This window comes from Hibiscus syriacus, unplaced genomic scaffold (genome assembly GCF_006381635.1).
Source record: "Hibiscus syriacus cultivar Baekdansim isolate YM2019G1 unplaced genomic scaffold, ASM638163v2 tig00110418_pilon, whole genome shotgun sequence".
NCBI classification, from domain to species: Eukaryota; Viridiplantae; Streptophyta; class Magnoliopsida; order Malvales; family Malvaceae; genus Hibiscus; species Hibiscus syriacus.
The window spans coordinates 186,348-213,210 of record NW_024062730.1 but is presented as its reverse complement, the minus strand read 5'-3'; the positions used below and the strand labels follow the sequence as shown (position 1 = coordinate 213,210).

The 26,863-nt window shown below is 34.1% G+C and overlaps 1 protein-coding gene across 1 annotated transcript; it reads right to left on the bottom strand.

The window, feature by feature from the left end:
- Nucleotides 1–12,555: 12,555 nt before the first annotated feature.
- LOC120124351 (ribulose bisphosphate carboxylase small chain clone 512-like) lies at nt 12,556–13,654 on the bottom strand. The gene is made up of 3 exons (XM_039143056.1): nt 13,330–13,654; nt 13,110–13,241; nt 12,556–12,949 (listed from the first exon to the last, which is right to left on the bottom strand). The coding sequence occupies exons 1-3, from the start codon at nt 13,474–13,476 to the stop codon at nt 12,725–12,727; spliced, it is 504 nt and encodes a 167-aa protein (XP_038998987.1). The 5' UTR covers nt 13,477–13,654; the 3' UTR covers nt 12,556–12,724.
- Nucleotides 13,655–26,863: the final 13,209 nt, after the last annotated feature.

Sequence of the window (26,863 nt, the reverse complement as noted above, 5' to 3'; positions counted from 1 at the left end):
CAAATGTAGAGGATGGCCTTGTTTTGGCCTTAGTTATTATATATATACTAAGCAAAACGACATCGTTCTAGGGGGTTTTCAGCGTGTTTTTTTAGCGTGTGGACTAATTGTTTTTCAGGTCCCCCTTGTTTGTAACATTTTATTTTAGCCATTAATGAACTTTGTGATATTTTAATTTGAGCCCTTATCTTACCATGTGTATTTTTTAATCACTATCCTATGTATTATACCATTCTTGTTAGTGTTTGAATTTGGTCGAGATAGTTGAGAATATTTTAGTTTGGTCACTGTTTTGCATATGAATGCATTTTGGTCTATTTATTATTTACTCCTTCATGTTTCTGGTTTAGTTTATTTTAGTCATTAACTATTATTTATGGGTTATTTTTGTTTCTAGTACCTATATTTGTTCAAAGTGACTATTGTGGATCTGGTTTATTTACATTTACTTTCCAGTCCTTCAAGTTTATGTTAATTCTATTTTAGTCATGTAAAGACTTATTTTTGGTGACTTCATTTTGATTTGTAATGTTTATTTATTTTTATTTTAGTCCTTCATGTATGAATATATTTTACATATTATGTAGTTATATGTATTATATTAAATAAATGTTCCTAGATCCATTTATTGTAAATATTTTATTTCATATATTTCCAATTACATTTATTTCCATTGTATTTTTTATCTATTGATGAGATATTCGAATATTTCAAGAATCGATTTGTAGAAAGAGCGTGGAAAGTATCATTTGGTCGAAGTGATGCAATCCGATATAACATTTAACGAAATGGGAACTTGAAATAAATCTCGTTTATTTTACTAATTAAATCTTTTTTATTCAAATAATGCAATGTATTTTTCTTTAAATGGAAATTTACGTTCTTTTACGCAAATGTCAATTTTCAGTTTATATTCGATGCTCATGTTTTTCTTTAAATGGTCTTGGCTCCAATGAGGGAATATTCTTTACAGATAAGAAATAGATGAGATAATTTTTTCGATGGAGGATTGCTTATCTCGAGATTTCTTTTCAAGTTAAGAAATTTTCTCTAACTAATTAATTCGAAGCAAATTAAATTAACTTCAGTAAATGAATCATATTTTTAATTATCGATGCAAATTCATAATTTTCACCATTTACGACAATATATAAGCGATTGAGTATCAATTTTGGGCGTTGTGGGGTGTTAATCCTTTCCCACGCGTAATCGATTCCTAGACCCATTAAATCGAATTTTTGGTAAACGCAAACCAACTTTTGTATTAAAAAATGATTTTTCCTTAAAATTATTTTAAAAATACATTTTTAAGTATTCGACCCACGTAACTCAAAGGTCGATGGCGACTCTCTTTCAATTTAATTCAAATCAATTCAAAATCACTAAAATTTTCAAATAAAAATCATAATTGTTTTTTTAAAATAATAAATAATTATTTTTTTTAAAATGGTTATGACAGACAGCATGAAAAGATCTTTTTTTTGTCGGTTCAATTTTCACTTATATTCGGCATATATCTGTTGGGACCGTCGGCGTACCCCATGGCGCAGCGGAAACAAAACTCGACGGTCTCACCAGCGATCCAAGTATAAAAAATCGAAATCGGGAGGAAGAGATGCGAATACTTACAGTGGGTTCCTTGAAAACAGCAAGAACAGTAGTGAATACGGTGGTGTAGATCGATTCGAATCTAAAGCCTCCACGAAATCACGTCTCGGCCTCTACTAAGTTCACCCGATTGAGAGCAATATTTGTTTTTCCCAAAACTGTTTTGAGAGAAAACAACTGAAGGGTTTGTGAGTGTGTTGCAAAAACGACTGCTAGACCTAACACACCCTTTTATAGCCAAGTTACCCTAATCATATTATGGTTTTATTATTTCAAATTAATTAAATCTATATTTAATTAATTGAATTTTATAATCCTCTTATATCCGAGTTACCCTAATCATATTGGAGATTTTATTATTTCAAATTAATTAAATCTATATTTAATTAACTGAAATTTAATAATCCTCTTATATCCAAGTTACCCTAATCATATTGAGGATTTTTTTATTTCAAATTAATTAAATCTATATTTAATTAATTAATTGAAATTAAATATTCGGGATTATTAAAACATATATTTAATTAACTCTATATATATATTTTAGTAACGTACAACAAATTGTACATCTTTGCTCGTTTTAATCCTAGGGTGTGACATTTTAGGTTCTTATAACGTTAGCAGTAATTATTAGAACAATTCTAATATTACATACAATGAGTGACATCTAGCAATATATCATTGTCACCTAAGTTACAAGAAAATATGATTCGACATATCATCTTGGTGATTACTTTTTTATGTATTACATCCTTATGTCCTTTATATCTAGAATAGGCACAAGTCTTGGAATAGCCACACTTGTATAGCCCATATATTGTTTCTTGATATCTAGAGTAGACTTTAATTAACGAATAGTTTATGATATCTCATATCAACTTATTCGAGCATGGCCATGCGTTTCTAGTCTTACTCAATCAAGTGGCTTGTGATATATTTCCTATTATGTAGGAAGGAAAAATCCTATCTTAATCATACACACTCACTACATATATTGAGATATATTCAATAACAGTCTTTATAGAGCAACCAGTTACGGAGCTTGTTTAGCTGCATCAAAACATACAACAATATATGTTGGGATAGTATTGATCTCAAGTTGAGGATCATACATATAGTCATCACCATGAGCAATGTTATGACTGTCACATAATAATCCAAGACATATGCTCATGGTCGGTCAATCCAATACATTGTTCTCTAACAATATAATCATGTATCAATTCTGACATCTCTATGTCAATGACAACTCATTGTCATCAATCAATAACATGTTAGTCTTAAGTGTATTATTATTGTCCATGCCCATAATAATACTTGACTAGGGATCTTTTAATAATAACAATTATGTCATTATATGGACTTTATTATCTTCCAGTTTATGTTAAACACATATATATAAATGAAAATAATAGCGGCAATGCCTTTAATCAATAAAATTGGTAAATAAAAGTATTATTACAATCATCATATGATTGGTCTTTGAGCATACTCTAACAACACCTCCAATAGCTTCAATGTTCGATGATCCAAGATGAGTCAAACACAATAGGCTGCAACATAGTTTGCAACCTCAGGTCTGTAGCAAGGAAATTCATTATTATATGCTGCTGCAAGAACTATATCACTAGAAATACTAGCTTTGTGCAACTATATTCTTGTTGACAAATCGTGCAAGAATACGATATTTTGGGGTGTTGTACTTTGTAACACCCTTAAACGTACTCAATTACGAATTAAAAATGTCACATCGACTTCTTAAACACTTGCTAAACAAAATCGAGTCAAACTAAAAAAAAGTTAACTTGTTTATTATTATTTTTATAGAATTAGTAACTCGTATAACTTAAAATTTGATATTTTGATTTTAAAATCAAATTTGATTTTAGACAGCAATTTAAAAGTTAGGCACTGAATCATATTAGAAATAAAACTGCTTAAAATTGCCTACTTAAAATCCATTTCGATAAGATTATTTTTCATGCAAAATATATATCATATCCACTAACATACATAATATTCATATTAATTTATATATTACAACCTAATTTATAAACTAGTTTACCAGAGCAACCAAAACACATATTTAATATACATGCCAACTAGTCAAGTCAAAAGCGATAAATACGATACTGATACTGGAATAGATGCAGTCCTTAAAAGGTGATGCTTGCTAAGCTCCCAACTCCACCGACTAATATTTTCCTTTACCTATGCATGAAATGTTCATACGCTAAGTAACAACTTAGTGAGACATTATTTAAAATAAATCATTCAAATTGTCATAAGATGAATAAATAAATATTTCTTACAGAGAACATTTTATATAAAAATATAAGTACACAATAATAGACAGAATAATTTATTTCTTTCTTCAAAAACCTGAAAAATATTAATTTAGAATATCTATATCCAAATTCACAGATAAAAACATTCAAAGAAAGATTCACTTTCAATGCATCAATCATTCCTTCATATTTTGGAATATTTGATTGATAGCCAAATGTACACAACTGAGAATACTAGGTACACTAATCATAATGAGTGTGTGCATAATATGCAGTCGTAACTGTCACAAAAGAATGCACCCTTGGTGCAACACATAAATATAGGTATTGTAGAACACAACATCACTTTATTAAAAGGTTATATCACATAATGACAATTCACAATGTCAACACATCGTAAAGCCCGGAACGCACAATTAGTGCAAAATGTTATATATCTAAACGGAAATCACATTTACAATACATACATTTCAAAGCATATGTTAGTAACCTATTAACATAAGCAAGATTTAGTAACTTAAATCAAAAATATTTATTTAATACTTATTTGATACTAATCGTAACTATTAACTTTAATATTCCAAAAATCACACTTCAAGTCCTTCGTTAATCTACTTTCTCGATGATATCACGATTCTCTAATTCTTGCTTGTAATTTAAAAAGAATCTGGTTTGCAACCTAAAATTCTGGGTTGCAACCTAAAACATGGCTTGCAACTTAAAATTATAGGTTCCAACCTAAAATCAACATTTAATACTTAACTTTTAGTATAGACCTTCAATGATTAAACAATTACTCTTGTTTCCTCATAATTCCTAAAATATATAAAATGGTCCCTACAAATCCACTAAGTTCTAAATTGGTCCAATCAATCTTCCAAATCATGTAATAACCATTCTAACATCAATTCTAACTCATAGGAAAATATTGTAAAATTCTCCCAACTTCAATTTCATGAAATTCCAAAACAATTTCATATAAGTTTAATTAAAAATCAGTACTTCCATAAACCCTAGGTCCTAATCAAATCCTTAAATATGCCTTTCCAATTAATTTCAATCATCTTACACACTTGAAAACAACTTTAGTACACCATCAACATAAAAATAAATTCTTGAATCACCCAACTCTAACTTGTTCTTCACCCACCATAACAACTAATTTGATGATCAAACCAAGAAACCTATAAAATAATTATACCAAATTATAGATAATTTAATGTAGATTAATTATCTATTTCACACTTTAGTACCAAAACTCACTAAAATAGACCAAAATTGAAAAAAGAAAAATCCACTTACCTTGGCTATGGTGGAATGGAGAATAACATATAAAAAAAATTAGTATTCCTACCCAATATCTCTACTTTGGGTCTAAAAATGAATTAAAAATTCATTTTTGTCCCAAATATCTAAATTACCATTAATGAATCCTAAAATTTACTTTCATACCACCATTCTATCTTCATTTTAATATTCTTAAACAAATATAAAAATACTACTTATCAATTTCCATATTTGCCCTTCCAATTTTTCAAAAATCCAACTTTAATCATTAACCAAAATTTGGGGTATTACATACTTGTTCTTATCTTGATTGATACAGACAGATCATGGGTCGGGATTAATTTGTCTCGTGACAGCTACTTGGATGCATATGGAGGAGTCTGGAAGAGCAACTCGTACTTGGAACCTTGAGGACAAGGTTCTTTTTCGAGGGGATGGTATTGTTATGACTCAAGAGCCAGCCATGCCAGTTCAGCAAACTCTTAAGCCTTGTTGGTTGCGGCAACTAGCTATAAAAAGCAGTGGAGAATAGAAGAAAAGGCATGAAATGTTGTTACAAATTGTTACTCTCTCCCTTTCTAGTTTTCTCTCTATTCTTTCCTCCTATTTCTCATTTTATCTTCTCTATTTGCTGTAATTTCTTGTTCTTCAGTGGAATACATCTTAATTACTTGAGTTCATATCATTAAGAAACTGAGTTCACAACATGCATATATATATATATATATATATATATATATATATATATATATTAAAGCTCATAGATCCAAAAGCTTAAATTTAAAAGTCCAACCATAAATCCAAATTCAAGATCCATGATCCATGATTCATATTAACCCATCATTTTAATTTAAAAATTGACTAAAAATTTTGCTAGTAAAAATAATATCTACATTCCCGATAATAATGTATGTATGTATGTATCAATTAAAATGAGTTGTTAATAATTTGACTCATAAGAGAAGTTAATATTTTATTAAAAAAGATTAAATTACAATTTTAATAATTTATCTTTATATTTTTTTAATAATTTGAGATGATTACAAAACAATATTTGTTTAAAAAAAATTTAATCATTAATAATGCATACACATCGTATAAACGCAACTACTCAAATTCCAAATCTCTAAAAAGAATAATATTGTTGAACATACTTTGATATTTTGATATACCAAAAGTAATTAATATTTCTAATAAGTTTTAAGATTATATTATATTATGCCATTCAAATATACTGTTAGGTATGGCTCATAAATATACCAGTAAAGAGGACAGGAGATGGAGCGAACATCAACTGTCCTTACAAAGAAAGTCTCGTTGTGGGGTTACAAATTATGTGGGTTGGGGGGTGCGGGGGCGTAGCCCCGCGGTACGGTACAGGGTTAATTTTGTAATTATGTACCAGGGTTTTCTATTATAAATAGAGATGTAACCTAGACCTAAAATATCATTGAATAAAATTCTAGCGCCGCCTAGGCACCGAGGACGTAAGCACATTGCCGAACCTCGTAAAATTCTCGTGTTCTTTCGTTTCCTTTACCCGTTTTCGTCAATAATTGGTATCAGATGTCAGGAGCAAAATTCGAAGTCGCGAAATTCGATGGTCAGGGTAACTTCGGATTATGGCAAACGAGGGTGAAGGATCTATTGGCGCAGCAAGGGATCTTGAAGGCTTTGCGACCTACAAAGCCGGCGTCGATGGATGAGGAATATTGGGAAGAATTGCAGCAGCGAGCGGCAGGAACCATACGATTATGCTTGGCGGACGAGGTCATGTATCACGTCATGCATCTATCGTCTCCAGACGAAATTTGGAGGAAGTTGGAAAGTCAGTTTATGTCCAAATCCTTAACGACAAAACTGTATCTGAAGCAGCGGTTGTATGGGCTGAAGATGCAGGACGATCACGATTTGGCGCAACACGTGAATGTCTTCAATCAAATCGTTTCTGATCTGGCTCGGCTTGATGTGAAAATTGAGGATGAAGACAGAGCGATGATTCTGTTGTGTTCGTTGCCTTCCTCTTACGAACACATGGTGACTACTCTTACATATGGGAAAGAGACTATCAACGTTGAGGAGATTACTGCAGCCTTGTTGGCTCACAACCAGCGGAAGCAGAATGCAGGGGAAAGCTCTCAAGCCGATAGCTTATATGTCAAGGGTAATCGAGATCGTGGACGGAAGCCAGAGAAGGCAGGGTCCGGGAAGCGGAATTCCAGATCCAAATCCAGGGATAAGAAGACGATTCACTGTTACAAGTGCAAGGAGGCGGGACATATGAAGCGAGACTGTCCGAAGTTGAAAAAACAGACTGATGAGAAGCGTGATGGCTCATCCAAGTCTGTGAACGTAGTCGAGGATGATACTTCTAATTGCAGTGAGGGTGATATGCTTTCTATTTCAACGACACAATTGACGGATGCTTGGATTCTTGATTCTAGATGTTCTTATCACATCACGCCAAATAGGGAATGGTTTTCGACATACAGGCCGGTTAATTCTGGTTCGGTTTATTTGGGTGATGATCGATGTTGCAATATTGTTGGTATTGGTGATGTCAGAATTAAGATGCACGATGGCTCCATTCGGACGTTGAGTGGTGTTCGACATATCCCAGACTTGAAGAAGAATTTGATTTCCTTGGGCACTTTGCACAAGAATGGTTTTATCCCTAAGGCTGACGAGGATAGGGAAACCATTCGGATTGTTAAAGGAGCATTGACTGTGATGAAAGGCAAGATGACTGCAGGGAATATCTACAGATTGTTAGGGAGTACCGTTGCAGGTGGAGTTCACTCTGTTGAGTCCTGTGATGATACGACAAAATTGTGGCATATGCGCCTTGCTCATCTTAGTGAACGTGGTATGGCAGAATTACACAAGAGAAACTTGTTGCATGGTGTCAAAAGCTGTAAGCTCGATTTTTGCAAGTATTGTGTTCTTGGTAAACAGACTAAAGTCCGTTTCAAGACTGCGAAGCACACAACTCAAGGGATTCTTGATTATGTGCATTCTGATGTATGGGGCCTTCCATGACATCGTCTTTGGGTGGATCTAGGTACTATGTTACTTTTATTGATGATTTTTCACGGAAAGTTTGGGTGTATTTTTTGAAACAGAAATCTGAAGTTTTTGAGAAGTTCAAGCTGTGGAAAGCTGAGGTAGAAAACCAAACAGGACGAAAAATCAAGTGTTTGCGGTCTGACAATGGTACGGAGTACACAGATTCACAGTTCCTACAATTCTGTAAGGAGCATGGGATTCAGAGGCATTTTACAGTACGCAAGACACCACAACAGAATGGTGTTGCGGAACGAATGAACAGGTCGTTGAATGAAAGAGCCAGATGTTTGCGGTTGAATGCGGGGCTTCCCAAACACTTCTGGGCTGAGGCTGTTAACATGGCGTGTTACCTTATCAACAGATCGCCAAGGGCATCGCTGGCTGGGAAAGTTGCAGAAGAGGTATGGACTGGTCATGATGTTAGTTTTGATAACTTACGGATTTTTGGTTGTCCTGCTTATGTGCATGTACCTGCTGATGAGATATCCAAACTTGATGCAAAATCGAAGGAGTGCATTTTTCTGGGTTACAAGAAAGGTGTCAAAGGATTCAAGTTCTGGGATCCAGTTGCGAAGAAGTTGTGATTAGTAGAGATGTCGTTTTGATGAACAGTCTATGTTGCAGCAGAAGCAAGACACGACAGTGGTAGATTTCGAGCAGTTTCCAGTTGAGAAACCAGAAACTTCTCAACCGACTTCTGGTGGTTCCACTACGGATGATTTGCAGGATTATAGTCTCGCCAGAGACAGGGTGAGACGGACGAATATAAAGCCTCCGAACAGATTGGGTTTTGAAGACTTGGTATCTTTTGCACTTACTGTTAGCAGTGATGATCCCGTTACTTTTCATGATGCCGTTACTAGTCAGGAAAACGACAAGTGGATGGCAGCCATGGTTGAGGAGATGGAGTCTTTGAATCACAATCGCACATGGGAGTTAGTTCCCCTTCCTGAGGGTAAGAAGCCGATTGGTTGCAAATGGGTGTATAAGAAGAAACCAGCAGTAACAGAAAAAGAGGGGGAGAAGTTCAAGGCTCGTTTGGTAGCGAAGGGTTTTTCACAGCAGAAAGGAGTTGATTATGATGAAATCTTTTCTCCTGTGGTCAGGCACACTTCAATCCGAGCAGTACTTGCATTGGTGGCTAGTTGGGATTTGCATTTAGAGCATATGGATGTTAAAACTGTTTTTTTGCATGGTGATTTAGAGGAGCAGATCTACATGCGGCAACCTGAAGGTTTCACTCAACCTGGAAACGAGCATTTAGTTTGCAGATTGAAGAAATCTTTGTACGGGTTAAAACAGTCTCCGAGACAGTGGTATAAACGGTTTGACTCCTATATGATCAAGATTGGCTACAACCGATGTGAGTATGATTGTTGTGTCTATGTTAAGAACCTTGATGATGGTTCTTTTATTTTTCTATTACTGTATGTTGATGATATGTTGATTGCTGCGAAGAACATGGATGATGTTATCGGTTTGAAAACTTTATTGAGTCAGGAATTTGATATGAAAGATTTAGGTGCTGCAAAGAAAATTCTTGGAATGGAAATTTGCAGGGACAGAGACTCAAGGAAACTGCGGCTATCTCAACGGGGTTATGTTGAGAAAATGCTAGAAAGGTTTGCGATGAGCAGCGCGAAACCAGTTAGCACTCCATTGGCGAATCACTTTAAGCTCTCATCAGAACAGTGCCCTAAGACAGATAAGGAAGCTGAAAATATGGCAAAGGTTCCGTATTCTAATGCTGTTGGCTGCTTGATGTATGCGATGGTATGTACTCGTCCTGATTTAGCTCATGCTGTTAGTCAAGTTTGTAAGTACATGTCTAAACCTGGTAAGCAACATTGGGATGCAGTCAAGTGGATCTTTCGGTACTTAAAGGGTACTGTGGGACATGGAATTGTTTTTGGGAGTCAGCGGGATAATCCTTTGGTTGTAGGATATGTGGATTCAGACTATGCAGGTGACTTGGATAATAGAAGATCTACGACAGGGTATGTCTTTACTCTTGGTGGAGGGCCTATTTGTTGGAAGTCTATTGTGGCTCTATCTACAACTAAAGCTGAGTACATGGCAGCGGCTGAAGCTGCAAAAGAAGCTTTATGGCTTACTGGTTTAGTGAAGGAGTTGGGTGTTCAACAAGGTGGAGTTCAGTTGCTTTGTGATAATCAAAGTGCTATTCACTTGACTAAGAATCAGGTGTATCGTGCTAGAACTAAACATATTGATGTAAGGTTCCACAAGATCAGAGAGTTGGTTGCATCTGGAGAGGTTTTGTTTCAGAAGGTACATACTGATGAAAATGCCGCTGATATGTTCACTAAGCCAGTTACGACAGACAAGTTCAAGCATTGCTTGGACTTGTTGAATGTTTCGAGTTGTTAAAGAATCAAGGTAACCCAACCCACATTGAATTTTCAAGAGGCAGGATATTCGCCAAGGTGGAGATTTGTTAGGTATGGCTCATAAATATACCAGTAAAGAGGACAGGAGATGGAGCAGAGTGAGCGAAGCGAACATCAACTGTCCTTACAAAGAAAGTCTCGTTGTGGGGTTACGAATTATGTGGGTTAGGGGTGCGGGGGCGCAGCCCCCGCGGTACGGTACAGGGTTAATTTTGTAATTATGTACCAGGGTTTTCTATTATAAATAGAGATGTAACCTAGACCTAAAATATCATTGAATAAAATTCTAGCGCCGCCTAGGCACCGAGGACGTAAGCACATTGCCGAACCTCGTAAAATTCTCGTGTTCTTTCGTTTCCTTTACCCGTTTTCGTCAACATATACAAATTCTTTTGAAAGTTCCATTTTACTCTTTACTTTATTGAAAAATTGAGTCACATACTGGAAATAATTTGAAACAATTTTTTTAAGTGTTTCGAACTTTAATTGAATAAAAAAAATTTTAAGCACAACAGTACCGATACTACAAAAACAATATTGATATTTTTCATGTGGCATCGATGTAGTACCGATGGTAAAAACTTAAAAATACAAAGTAGTACTGGTATTGCTCAAGTTAGTATCGATATTCCTTTGGTTTTAAAATTTTCATAATACAAAATTGATATCAATAATACTATAGTACAAATACTCTAAATTGTAGTACCAATATTGCCCTTATGTTTTTTAGAATGCCAAATTTCATTAAGTATTTTTTGCACTGATTCTCATCAGGTATTGATCCTACTTATAATAGTAGTAATAATACTCCCTTTTAGTAGCATCAATACTCTCTTTTGACAACGATTATATTTTTGTAATTAATGTAGGTAGTATCGATACTCAAAGTGTCTGTGTAGCATTTATTGCGAGAAACTTCATCCCAACAACTATTAATTCTTATAACTATCCAAACGGTTAGAACTAAATTAAAGGTTATACAAATAAGATTTCAACTCATATAAAAAAAAGATTACAAAGAAAACCTAAGGAATCAAATAGAACCAAAAATTCAAGTCAGTATCCTTCAATATTCCTTTTGCATTTAAAGAACACTTTTGTACTCAATTTGTATTTATTTTTCAAGTGTTCTTATTTATTCTAGAACTGTGCAAACTCATTCCTATTGAGGTTTTTCTATTTGTAAATTTGTATTTTTCTCTTTGAGAGACTGTCTCAATAATTCGAACTATAATTTTTTAGATATTGTAAGGTTACATCTTATCCTCAAAGGTTGCTAAAAAATAGTAAATTTGTAAAAACCCTTAGCGTGAATAGCTAAGATGGTTGAGGAAGACTTTAGTTTAGAAAATCGAATAACTCTAAATTCTTATGTTCATTATTTTTCATTTTTTGTTTAAGTTTCTACCAAAATTTTTATTTGTCAATTTACTCTCTCTTAACTGTTTTTTTTTAATTCGATTGACTCAACAAATACTCTCTTTAATTTTCTATTGAGATCATTCAATATATGAATATTAACACTCCATTATAACTATTTAAATTAAATATAAATTTTATATTTTAAGAGCACTTATTTTAATATTAAAAAATATAAACATATATTAAAATAAAAGTTTTGAAAAAAAAGTAAATAAAAATTATCAAATATTTTTAGATGAAATCCAGTAAAAATTTTAGGAAATCTAATAGTAATAATTTTTAGATTTTCTTTTAAATTTTAATTTTTTTTATTGGAATCCAATGATGATCAATGGAAAATCCAACAAGTTAAAGGAAGTGTACAAAGCACCATGAATTTAGTGCAGCACATATAAAGTTTAAACTTGTTCCAAACCATCACTATTATTTAATAAAAGCAAATAAGTGCGTTAATTAACAAACAAAACCCACCATTCCGTTAATCATTCACCCACCGTCTTATTCGACACCACCGGAAAAAGGCAGAAGAACGAGAGATCATATATTAAGAGAAGTCGACGAAAAGTTCTAAACAGAGATTTCTGGTGGGGGGGGGGAGGGGAACACATGGACGTATGCAGTATTGTTCTAGGTCCCGTCTGGATTTCAGTAGGGTTTTTGAATGAGAAAGGACATGCACTGAGCTTGGTGCTTATTGTCAAACGCCAGGCAGCGGATATAAGCATTGGGGTATGCCTTTTTACATTCATAGATTTCTTTCAGCACTTGAGATGAGTCGCTGCACCCGAACATCGGCAGCTTCCACAGCGTCCAATATCTCCCGTCGTAGTATCCTGGAATCCTACTGTTCTCCCTGTGGACAGCCCCCACCTACAGGAGAAGTCACCACTTAAATTGTTAGATAGGAGCACTAAGAAGTAGGGATATAAATTAATGAATATTCGTTAACGGTCAATATAAGATTTGTTTATGTTTGTTAAGTTAAATAAATGAGTATAAACAAAATTTTATGTTTATGGTTGTTGTTTACCTCATCAAATTCAAGACAAGGGATCCAGCCATTCTTCATCATGTAATCGACTTCCTTTGCGATGGAGTCATCGGAGAGAGGTGGAAGGTAAGAGAGCGTCTCGAACTTCTTGTTGTTGATCGGATTCCATGTCTGTAAAAACTCACAAAACAAAACATGTTATGGAAGCCACAATATCGTCAAAAATTGAACTGAAAAACCGATGACAGTACGGTATTACCTTCATGCAGTGGGTTCTTGAACCATTGGAGACAGTTCTGTTGCTCCACGAAACCGAATCCTTAGTCGGAACCAGCTTTGGAACACTGGTTTTCAACCCGACAAAACCAGAACCGGCGACCGGCGAAGCAAAGATCCCTACAGACATATCAGCTAAAGCTTACAAAAAAATAATGGATTGATTGTGAGAGCGAGTGACCTAATATAAATGATGAAGTGATAGGACAAAAGCAGTTGGCTTGGATGCCCGTGAGCTGATGTATGGCTCGTTAAAAGTGAAAGAACAAACGATTTGTTCAAAGACGGTGAAGATGTTTTTAATGTTCCTTGGCTTCGGTTTTATCCATGGCCGTACGTTTGGCAAGCAATGAAAATGGTAAGGAAAGTGCAAACCAATGGACTCCACTGGGGTGTTTTGTCTTTGTTAATAACAAGTGGAAGACATCAACATGTAGAACCGCTCGAAAATCAAGACAATGGGCGACTCATGATTCGTTGGGCGTTTCCCTCGTATGAATATTTAATATCAATTCAACTTGCATCCACAACATTTGATAAATCTATGTACATATTTTATCAATAAAGTGTAGTGTAATACCAACAATAAAGTGAGTTTAGTGGGATGAAACACTAAACTTTTAAGTAAAATCATGAATTTAAATCTTACCATTTACGTATGAAATAAATTGAATTGAGAGTAGTGGCCAAACTAGAAAAATTTTATAGACTAGGCCGATATGAACATAATAAAATTTTTATCCAACCTAATTCATAATTTTTTTATTTAGGGTAAACTAACTAATTAGTCACCCGTCTATTACTTAATTTATATTTTGATCACTCAGCTATTATTTTTTCAAAATCATAGCTAATCTTACATTTTGGTTCTATTTTGATCACTCACCGTTAAAAATTTTAACGATGTTAACATGACATTTTTTAATTATTTTTCAATTATGGTATGACGTTATCTTACGATGACACGCCAATATCACTACTAAATTTTTAAAGATGAGTTACCAAAACATAAATTAAATGTGATTTAAATAAATAATAGTTATATGCCCAAACTAAAAAATAATTAATTAATGAGTGATCAATAAGTAATTTTTCATTTTTTGGGCATTGGGCCCCCTATTGAGAGGATTACCAGCGTATTGTAATAATTTAACCAATAAAATATAGAGCAATAGAAGAAAGTGATACTGATGTTTCATCAGACAATACCACATCATTGAAAAAAATATAAAAATATTACATAATCATTTGAATTTTTTATTTAAACCATATGTATTCTCTATTAAATACATAATTTGTAATCAACTTTTATATTTTAATATTATTTTATAAATATATTATTAAATATTTTTTAATATTATTATCAAACATGTTTAAAAATTTAAACTACTCAAAATTTTTATTTTTAACGTAATGTTTTTTCAACTAATTAATAAACAAGTTCTAAATTGATTTTCGAATATTCTTCAAATACTTTTTACTGAAATATATATATATATATCTTACCTGTTAATTTTTCTTATTTTTCATATATATTAATAATAATTTACTTTTATGTTAATTTGTAATTAATCTTACTTTTATTTTCTCCCACGTTTGAGCCATCTGTATTCATGAATAAGTGAAAACCAAAGTAACCTCCTCCTCCTCCTCCTCCTCCTCCTCCTCCTCCTCCTCCTCCTCCTCCTCCTCCTCCTCCTCCTCGGGCGAAAGAGATTTAAATAGGAATGAATATTTGACCTAACTCAATTGATTTTGATCTAATTCGATGATGTAACGATAAAGTTATTGCTTGTTGTGGTGTAATCAAATATGACAAAGGAGAATAGTTCTTAGGGTTTTCCAGTAATTCAGGGACATGTTCAGTAGCAATGATAAAATTCTGGGAGATTCATGATATCATTCAGCATGTTTTACGAAAGATGTCCAAGGAAGTCATATTTGTAGTACTGACTGAAAATATAAATAATTAAATAAATCGGAACAAAAAAATTGTGTCATAGTAATCTACTGCCTTATTAGCTATTTTGACTTGATGTGCGTAATCGCAACAATAGACAAACGCCCCCTGAGACTAATATAATTCTCTAAAATCTCGTACACCCAAGATGTTGGAGTAGACAAAGGTGACATTGCTCTTCACTCTAAAGAAATCGAAATAACTCTGGAGAAAGAAATGAAAATTTTCTTTTAAAACGAGAGAGAAATTATTTTTGGATGATATGAAAGTGCTGAAAATGATATGTATTTATAGGCTCATTCTCCCAATCAAGAATAGATATTTAGGTGTGAATTAAGCAACCAATTCATCTATTGTAATATTACAACAATTAAGTTGCAGCAAAATAACTATAACAATTGATATAAATAGGAATTAAATCCATAAAATTATGTCATATCAACCAAGAGAATATTATTTGTTTCATTCAAACAAAGAAAAGTATATGTTTCACACATAAATGTGTATATAAATACAGTTAAAAAAATTTATTTCAATTTCTTTAGAAAACGTTTTACATAGAAAGTCTTACAGATTTTCTTCAACAACAAAAAAAGAATACGATCAGAGTATATGTCAAAGACAAGTAATTGGTACGATCCGAACTGATCCAAACTAATTAGATGACAGCGGCGGCGTATGTCCGAGGGAGTTATCATTCCAAATTCAATACAGGAGGGAAAGAGTGGCCCTTTAAATACCTTCTCAAAGCTATACTCCTTCTCAATGTGACATATATATCTTTTCTATAGCATTACTAACATTACCCACTAATGTAGAAATATCCTTTTAAAACAATTTTAAACATGTGAAGAGCAACAACAAGACTAGTCGTTTAAGCAGTAGTGGACTGCCTTGAACTAGTACATAGTGACAATGAGTAATTCTTCTCTTAACTAAGTGAATAAGTCTTGAACTTGTTAAGATAGGAGTAAACTCATGACACACGACTAACCTTATTCATCCACCAAGGTTTGCAATAAATTATATATATATATATATATATATCACAAATCTTCAAGATTCTAGTAAGTGTAATAGAAAAACAATCCAACGTTTTTCATAGAAGGTGGTTAATCCTTCTACTTACGTAGGTTATTTCATTAAATTTATCTCAACATAAATAACTCGAATCCAGACTATAAAATAATTAAGAGCTTTTACAACAGCTCAATCTTAAAATAAATAAGATAAATTTTTTCAAGTTTATTTTAAACAAATCACTCAAATTCTGGTATAAGAAATCATTAAAAATAAATAGTCAACCTCTTTAAACGGTAAATTCAATAAGTCACTCTCAAACGAGATCACTCAAACTCTTAGAATTGAATTCATTAAGAGTTTATTAAAACTAAGTCTTGTACAGTAGTAAGTCCATTTAGTACTTCGCGATAGGACCACACACTCATCAATGAGTTTTGAACTTATATAGAGTAAATATTTAACCAAAATTTGTAAATTCATCAAATTTTCTCACTAAGACCATCCAAATCTTGAGTTATGAATTTATTAAGAGAAAAAATAATTTAACCTTGTGCATGTACATTATTCGTTATGAGGATAAATAATTGTGTGCACTATGATTATTTTCATGGTTTCGTTTGCCACATTAAACTTACATAACTAAGTTGGGTGTCCACCATGAATTTCTCAACCAATGAACATTAAGCCCATCCCCTCTACTTCACGTACTCTAAAGAAGGTAGTTCATTTTTTTGTTAAGTGTTTTATTGGTTCATGCTTATACGGATACGTCTCTTCTAACAATTGTAAGCTTGGCTGTGTGTGTCATTCATTGCCTTTTCAAGTGTTTTATTGATTCATGCTTATACGGATATATATGTCTCTTCTAACAATTGTAAGCTTGGCTATGTGTCACACATATAGCAGCCTATGAATCAAGCATTGATATTACGTCAACTCTAGTGGGTAGTAGGAAGCATAGGACTGGAACTGGACGATGGGTGAGACAAAGAGGGTTTGTTGTTGATGTTGGAGTTAATATCATCATCTACGAGAATACTGTGTCCGCCAGCAGCTTGGTTTTCTGGGTTTCGATTGGAGTCTGGCTGTTCAACTCATCCTAACTGAAGATACTAATTTTTTACCCATATTATTATTATTATTATTATTATTATTATTATTATTATTATTATTATTATCATTATTATTATTATTAAATATATATTAAATACATATATAAATAATTAATTACAGGCCCAATTACAACTGGACCGGCCCAGTTACAAACAAACCAGAACCGGTCCAGACCAACCAAAAACCCTAAACATTTGGGGGGTTTCAGTTAGGGTTTCCTAACCCTAATCTAGCCAGCCGCCTCAGACTGACCGTTGGATCTGGCACGATCCAACGGTCCAGATTGCTCCAGATGGAAACCCTAGGGTCTGATACCCTAGGGACACGTGGCCGCCGCTGCTACTCTCGCCGCCTCCGCCGCTGCCACGTCCCAACCGAAGGCTCCAGAAGCTCCAACGCCAGCCGTCCACGCCATGGCTACGGGGTGAGTCACCACTGGTAGTCCGGTGACTCACCGAGACCCCCTCTTCGGACCGGTTCGATGGCCACACCGGTGGTGGCTATAAAGCCACCACCCGAACCTGGAAAAAAAAAAAAAAAGGAGGAGAAGACAGAAAACATATCCCAGAGACAAAACCGAAAAAATTATATACAAAATACTACCAACGATCTCAGCAGCAAAGAAACAAAAAAGAAGAAAAAGGAAGAAGAGAACTTACCGAGGAAGCCCCGACCACCGGATCTCACCGGAACCTTCGAAACACCGAAGGTACTTTTGTAGATTCGCTCCGATTGGGAGCTTTTTAGGAGAAAATAACACCGGAACCGTCCTTAGGACGGTCCGATCTATCTATTAGTGTAAAAATAAATTTTTCCGGCCACCGGATGCGGTGGCCGGCGGTGACAGTCACGGCGGCACACGGTTGCCGTCCGGTTACCGGCTTCCCTCCGATAAGGGAAGCTAGAGAGAGGGCAGAGAGAAATTTGTTCTCTCTGTTAGAGAGAGAACAGAGAAAAGGAAATGAGAAGCTGGCCCGAAGGGCCAGCCGGTTTAGGTTATAAATACCCTCTCCCGAACGACGTCGTTTTGGGGAGGGTATTTCTGTAATTTCACAAAGGGTAACCCCGTCCGAAGCCATTCCAATTTGTAATTTTACATTCTAGTCACTAAATCGATTTTATAATACTTTAATTCAGATCTTTAATTTTAATTTCTTTTATTTTAGTCCTTTATATTAAAATAATATATTTAGGATAAATAACAGATTTAATCCTTTAATTTTAATAATAATTTAATCCTTAGTTTATATTTTAATTTATTTTATTCTAATATCCGAATTTTAGATTATTTTATTTTAGTCACTAAATTATTAAATAAGAAAATAGCATGTTTAATCCCTATAATTCTGATTAATTATGAATTAGGTTTTTCGATTTTAATTTTATTATATTTTAGTTATTTATTTTAAGTATTTTATTGCTTTTAAATATATAGTTAGAATGGTTTTTTTTTAATTTTTATTTGTTTATATATTTAAATATTGTTAAAGTATAATAAATAAATATTTATTTTAAATAAATTATTTTAATATTTAGTTTTCAATATCAAAGAAAAGGACAGTCTTAAAACAACTGGATGTCCTATTCTGATATTTTAAAATTAAAAATTAAACAATATTATTTAAATTAATATTTTATCAATATCAAAGAAAAGAGCTGTCTTAAGGCACCTAGAAGTTCTTTTCTGATATTTTTAAATAAATAAATATTTTTTTATATAATTTTGAAATAATAGGATTATAAATTAAATATATTTTTGAATTTTTAAATTTTAATAATAAGAGACAATTTATAATTAAAAAGTACCAATTTTGGGCGTTGTAGGGGTGCTAATCCTTCCCTAAACGTAACCGACCACGAATCCCTTTTTATTATTAAAAAGAATGAATTTTTGGTTATAAACGCAGATCAGTTCAATTTTTTAATTGATGTTTTCTTAAAACTCTTTTAAAAAAATAATTTTTAGGTATTCGACCTACCTAACCCAAAAGGCCGATGGCGACTCCCCAAATTATTTTCAAAACCATTTATTCATATCGATTTTCCCGCCAAAATAAATATTTCGTGCCCGGACGAAAACTGGTTACGACAGCTTGGCGACTCCGCTGGGGATTGTTTAAACTTTAAAATCAATTATAAATTGTCTCTATTAATTAAAAATTAAAAATTTATATATTTAATTTTTAATTTTTTTTCTTTTCAAAATTTTTATATTTTCATAATATTTATATGTTTTATTTTATTTGCAAGTATTTTATTTCATTATTTATTTCTCTGTCAAAGGTTTGATCATTTCTCCTCACACACAACACTTGCATTGCATTACATAATAAAGCTCTATAATTGAGTTGTCCCTTTTAAGTGGGAGTGAAAGCGACGTCTTCGTGAGAATTTATTCTCCGTGTCAAACCTAGCAAGTAACTTTCGGGGTTCATATGCTCTATGTCTTCGTGAGAATTTATTCTCCGTGTCAGGCATAGAGAAATGTATCCCCTCGAATTGAACTCGATCCACTTTAGTTTGTGATGGACTAGGATTGAGGGTTAGCAGCCTAAGGGGGCACTAACATGGACAATTCGAGTACCTTTACTCCTATATCTGAAACCCTGCATATAAAAAACCTTAGAAACTCTTCCAATCCGAAGTCATGCCGAAATTTTGTCTAAAATAGGTGTACACATAGGAGAAATGAATTATAAACTTTCTTGTTTATTTATTTTTGTTAATGATTAAATTACATGTATATTTAAATTATTTAAATTTATAAAAAGCATGTTTAAATAAAAATATTATGTAAATGTTATTATTGAATTTTTTTATATAAACTAATTTATTTTCTTTTTGTGTGTTCTTTATTTTTCTGTTTGCATTGCATCATACATGATAAAAGACATTGATCCTTGTGTTAATTGTCTCATTGGAAAGCCTTCATCTATGAATAAAAAGTGTTCAAATCAAGTAATTCTAAACTCAGAAGTAAGACAGTGGGCTGAGGATTTACAAAGACAAGAAGGAAACAGTCTGCAGGATGATTATGTATCTGACTTGGCCAGTTATGCTCCAGTTTCACTAAAAAGAAATGATATGCAAGATTTGCGAAGCATTTGGGAAAGTTGGGATTCAAACAAAAAATTGCAGTTTTATCAGACTTACGGAGACATCCCATATTTGCTCTATGTAGAAGTTGATGATGAATTACTCAGAGCCCTAATTCAATTCTGGAATCCAGGGTACAATTGCTTCACTCTCAATAAAGAGGATTTGGTCCCTACTATTGAAGAATACACAACTTTGCTACATATAGATGGGGCTTTGGAGAATCGAATCTATTCAAAGTCAATTAAAACTCAACCCTTTCGAGTTAAATTAGCAAAGATTGCCGGGGTACGAGAAGAATGGGTGGCATCCCGTACAAAACAAAAAGGCAAAAGCGAAGGCATTGCTTGGACCAACATTACTTATTCAGAGTCATCCAGATATTAAAGTACGATTCGATTTATTTGCTCTGGGTATGTATGGTATGGTCATCTTCCCAAAAGTATTGGGATATGTTGAAGCTGCAGTGGTAGATTTGTTTGAACAGCTACCGAAAAAGATTAATCCTGCTTCTGCAATCCTAGCAGAGACCTTCAGATCGTTAAATGCTTGTAGAAAGTTAGGAGGTGGACGATTCTCAGGGTGTACCCAGTTGTTATATGTTTGGATCCGTAGTCATTTCTGGAGGACAGAAAAGGTTTCATACCGACGCTTTAATACGGATTATTCACCATTAAAAGAATTTCTGGAGCAGGAATGGCCGAAAGAAATTAAGAAAAATATGTGGATTAATGCCTTTCGAAATCTGCAAAGCAATGACATTGTTTGGCGAGCCCCGTGGCAAAATACAAAGGGAATTCATTTACAAATGTGGAGATTACAACTGGATAATGCTACTCGGATTATGGGGAGGAATTGGATATGCACCACTTCTGGTTATAAGACAGTATGAAGGTCGTCAATTTGTACATGTCACTGCTGGATTACAGTCATCTGAATTCGCATTCCACAGCAAAAATTATAAAAGAAGTATCATGGAAGCTGTTACAGCTTGGAAAACAACTTTTTGTATCCGAGCTAAAGCAGCAAAAGAAATGTTAACTCCTGATTATGAAGAATGGAGATCTGTCAGGAAAAATGAAAATATTCCTCTACCAGATCAAATTGAGGATATCTCTATGAAAGATCGCATTAAGGTGGTTCCGTCAGAAATTGAAATCTTGAGAGCTGAGTTTGAAGCAGAAAGAGAAGGCTGGTCGAAAGAATTAGAGCAAATGAGACAAGATAAAGCTATGTTGGGGGTTGACATTGACTTTCATTCATCACAATGTGCAATGTTGAGAAAAGATAAAGAAAAAGTTGATGATGAATTCAGAGCATTACAGAAAGATTACCAGGAGTTATATAAATCCCGAAAAGCATCAGGATCAAGCCAAACAACAATACAGATGACCAGAGAATTGAACATCGAGAAAAGACGAGTTGAAGATCTGAAAGGAAATAATAGCCGTATACTCAAAAGCCTTGAGAAAGGAAAGCAAAAAATGGAAGATTTTGAGGTCGACAGATGAGAGCGAATTATAAAACACAAGGCTGAGCATCGCGAGATCATGAATGAAATGCAAAGAGAAAGAGATCGAGCCAAAGATTTAGAAGAAATGAAGAATGACATCTTTAATAAATTTGAAGGTGAGAAAAAATATCATGTTCAAGGGATTTGAATCTGAAATAAACCAGTTGATTGCTGAACTTGAAGTTAGAGGCCAAAAGATGGAAGAATCCAATGTTGAAAAAGAAAAATGGGAGCTGGAGAGAAAATTTCAACACCAGACTTGAGGTAGAGCAAGAAGTGGCTAGAAATTGGATGCGAAGGTGCAGAAACAAAGATGTTCAAATCCAGAAGCTTAATCAAAGAACGCAAGAAGCACGAACAAAACTTGAAGAAGATCTGGATCAGTCTAGAAATAAAAACTCAGAGTTTAATGCTTACATTTTGCAACTTGAGGAATCGTTGTTTCAAGAAAAGGTTCGGCTAGGACCTAATGACCTCAAAGAAAATAATGAGGAAAATGCTTCACTGCGAAGACGCATTAGAGATCTTGAAAAAATTCTGCACAATTGTCAAGCCAGAATCACTGAGTTAGAGCAAACTCTTGAAGGAACGAATGAACAATGGCAAAAGTCAACTGAGTTCTATGTGGAAAGAAGTGAAGAAAGAAGTAATATGGTGTTCGAGGCCATGGTACAAATGAGCGAAGTTGCTAGATATGTTGGGGAACTAGCTGTTGAAGCCAAAATAATTGAGCATCACGTTGATCCAGTTTCTAAGTGCGGAAAGAAGGTGTCATGGTTAATGAAAGAAATTATAGAGCTTAATAGGAAAGCTACACCTTATCTGTAGTTCTGAACTATTATAAAGAAACTTTTGTATGCCGATGAAAGTTGTTCTATGACAGTTAACTTTTTGGGATCAATACCTTTTTGCATACATACATTTTGCATACATTCATCATTCATTTCATAATTTTCTCTATGAATAATTTTATAATTTTTTATTATTAAGATAAAATTCATTAATTAAAATTTGAAAAAAATAATAATATCAAAAGATTTTTCAATCGCAGTTATTCTGGCCAAAAGAGAAATACAACATCACTATGGTACTAGACAAGCTACTAAGAGAATTATGGAGGATAAAATACAGCGTATTGAGGAACAACATCATAAAGAACAAGAAGAAATGAGAATGAAGCTGGAAAAAATTGAAGCCAGTATTGCAAATTCACAAGACATTATGATGAAGAAAATAGAGGACATGTTTAAAAGGCAGGCTATCATTGGAAAAATGCCTGAAAATCCTGTATCTTTAGACCAAGAACCCATATATCCTCTCGATTTTTCACCAGAATCAATTTATCACTCTGGTACTACACCTATACAAATCAATGCTCGTACATCTGCATTACAAGAAGCCAAACCACATGAAGATCAACAAGTGAATCCTGCATCTTCAAGCAAAAATCCGCTTATATCAGATGTAAAAATAGGGGATCTTAATACTGATCATTTGATTCCAGATTTGAATGAGTTGAATGAGAAACAAAAAGTAAATGAAGAACTGACCAGACAGATCAAGAGCTTAGAAGAACGAATGAAATCCGTGGAAATAACTGAATCATTCTATGGGTTTGATGCTAGTGAGTTGAGTTTGGTTCCAGACTTAATCCTCCCCATCAAGTTCAAAGCTCCTGAATTTGATAAATATGATGGTACTACATGCCCTTCATCCCACATTACAATGTTTTGTCGCAGAATGGCAGGGTATGTGAAAGATGAGAAATTGTTAATTCACTGCTTCCAGGATAGTTTGACAGGACCGGCTTTAAAATGGTATACTCAATTGACCAAAGCCAACATTAGATCCTGGAAAGATTTGGCTAAAGCATTTTTAGAGCAGTATCGCCACGTAACAGACTGGTTCCTGATAGATGGACTCTCCAAAATTTGGAGAAAAAGAATAATGAAACATTCAGACAATATGCCCAGAGATGGCGTGACACGGCGGCCCAAGTTCAACCACCTTTGTCAGAAAAAGAGGCCACAGTAATATTTGTTCATACCTTGAAGGCTCCTTATTTAAATCATCTAATGGGGAATGCAACCAGAAATTTTGCAGATTTGGTCATTTATGGAGAACTCATTGAAAATGTTTTGAAAAGTGGCAAGATTGAATCAAATGAAGGGTCCAGTTCCAAAAGACCTACGTACCGGAAAAAGGAGAATGAAGTCAATAATGCCAATTCTTACAGCAAGGATTCATCGAAAAGTGTTACAATAACCCAGCCAAGGGTTAAGAAAGAGGAAACAAACACTAATCGAGCAGATTCCAGAGGATCTCGAAAGGAAAATGAAAGGTTGTCTTTTACACCTTTACCAGTACCATACACTGAGATTTATGATTCACTGTTAAAAGCAGATGTCATACGGCCTTATCCTTTGGTTCCCATGCAACCACCATTCCCTCCTTGGTATGATACAAAGGCCCACTGTGTTTATCATGAAGGAATCACAGGTCATTCTATTGAAAACTATTTGGCATTCAAAAGGGTGGTTCAAAATTTGATCAACACTGGGAAGTTGGAATTCAATACACCATCTACATCAAATCATCCATTACCAAATCATGGAGATAAAAACGTGAATGCAATTCAAGAAGAGAACAGAAAGAAAGCAAAAACTGACATTTCTGAAATTAAATCTCCGTTTGTTTGGGTATTCCAACAACTCTCTTTAGCCGGCATAATTCCACAACAATTCAGGCCAAAGCAGAATGAAGGCAAGAATTATTGTGAATATCATATGGAGAAAGGGCATAAAATTCAACTATGTCCTGAGTTTAGGGATTTGGTGCAAAAATTGATGAACAATAGAGAAATAGAATTCTTTGAAGAAGACCAGGGAAAAAGAAGATGATGTTTGCTCATCAGAGGATTCTAAACCTAGTCAAAGAACAAATGATCCTGTTATCATTAATGTGAAATCATCTACGGTGATTCCTGCACCAATAAAGCTGAAAGTAGTTATCACCACTCCTCTACCATTTCCATACAAAGATACCCGCAGGGTACCTTGGAATTATACTACCAATGTTTCAATGGTAGGAGGATCTGTTTCTCTAGAAAAAACAGAAGAGAAAATACAGAGTTTGGATACAACATCGACGTCTGAAGCAGTGAGCGAAGTCGGTTTCTTTACAAGAAGTGGGAGATGTTACTCTCCCGAAACATCCAATGCTTCAGAACAAGTGAAAGCAAAAGGAAAAGCCATGGCAATACCTTAGAAAGTATTTGAGGATGAATCCCTTCCAGCATTTAATGAGCCTGTGACAGAAAAACAAGCTCAAGAATTTTTGAAATTCCTGAAACATAGTGAATATAGTATGGTTGAACAACTACACAAACAACAAGCGAGAATTTCCATTCTTGATCTATTGATGAATTCAGAAGCACATAGAAATGCTTTGATGAAAATTCTCAATCAAACATTCATCCCTGAAGATATATCCCTCAATAAACTTGACAGAATTGTGGGACATATAGCCGCTGACAATTACATAACGTTCACAGATGATGAAATACCAGAAGGCGGAATGGGGTCGGTAAAAGCTTTGAACATCACGACACATTGTCATGGTCATGTGTTGCCAGGAGTATTGATTGACAATGGGTCCGCTCTCAATTTAATGCCTCTAGTCACACTTCAAAGAATGCCTCTGGATCAATTACACATGAAGAGTTATCAGAATGTAGTACGAGCATTTGATGGTACTCAAAAAGAAGTGCTTGGGAAAATGGAAATACCGTTGTTAATTGGCCCAGTCGTGTACAATATTGACTTTGTGGTGATGGACATCCACCCTACATATAATTGTCTATTAGGGAGGCCATGGATTCATTCAGCAGGAGCCGTTCCTTCTTCATTACATCAGAAATTAAAAATTTGTTGTTGATGGACAACTAATATGCGTAGGAGCTGAAGAAGAAATCATTGCGTCTGTAACAAGCAATGTTCCATATATCGACACCAATGATGATGCTCTTGAATGCTCTTTCCGAGCTCTTGAATTTGTAAATGCAACCTTTATTGCAGAAGGAAGCAAAATTCCATATCCCAGATTGTCTGATTGCACCAAGATGACAGTACGACAAACTTTAGGCATCGGAGCTAAAGCTGGGAAAGGTCTAGGAAAGAATCTTCAAGGGATTTTGGTTCCTATCAGTATAAGGATGAAAAAAAGACTGTTTTGGGCTGGGGTTTAAGCCCAATCTTCAGCAAAAGAACAAAAGAGATGAAAAGAAGATGTGAAGACAGAAAGGCAAAATTGAAAGGGGGAGAAATCCTTTGGAAACACATGTCTTTCCCACAATTGAAGACCACATTCAGATCAGGGGAAACAGTTAATGTAGAACAGCAGCTTGTTGAAGCCTTTAAAGAAGAAAAGTTGACGAAAGATCAAGACATAGTTGAAGAAGCTATGAATGGATTATTTATTAACATGATCATGAAGGACAACAAGACTGGCAAATACTTGGATAAGATTCGCCCATGCTTTCCTGGAGAAACACTCAACAATTGGACCACTGAAGATCTTCCTATAGTTTTTAATATTAACGCAGAGTAATATTCAGAACTAATCTTTATGTTTAGCTCAAAAATATGAAAACTTTTGTTATATTGTAAAAGAAATTATGTTAAATATAAGAAACTTTCCTTAAAATTTTCATATGGCAATCATTCTTTATATTTTCTTACATTTTTACATTTATTTCATAAATTTACTATATTCTTTCGGAAATATGTCCGACTTAAATTTGCAGGTGTCACC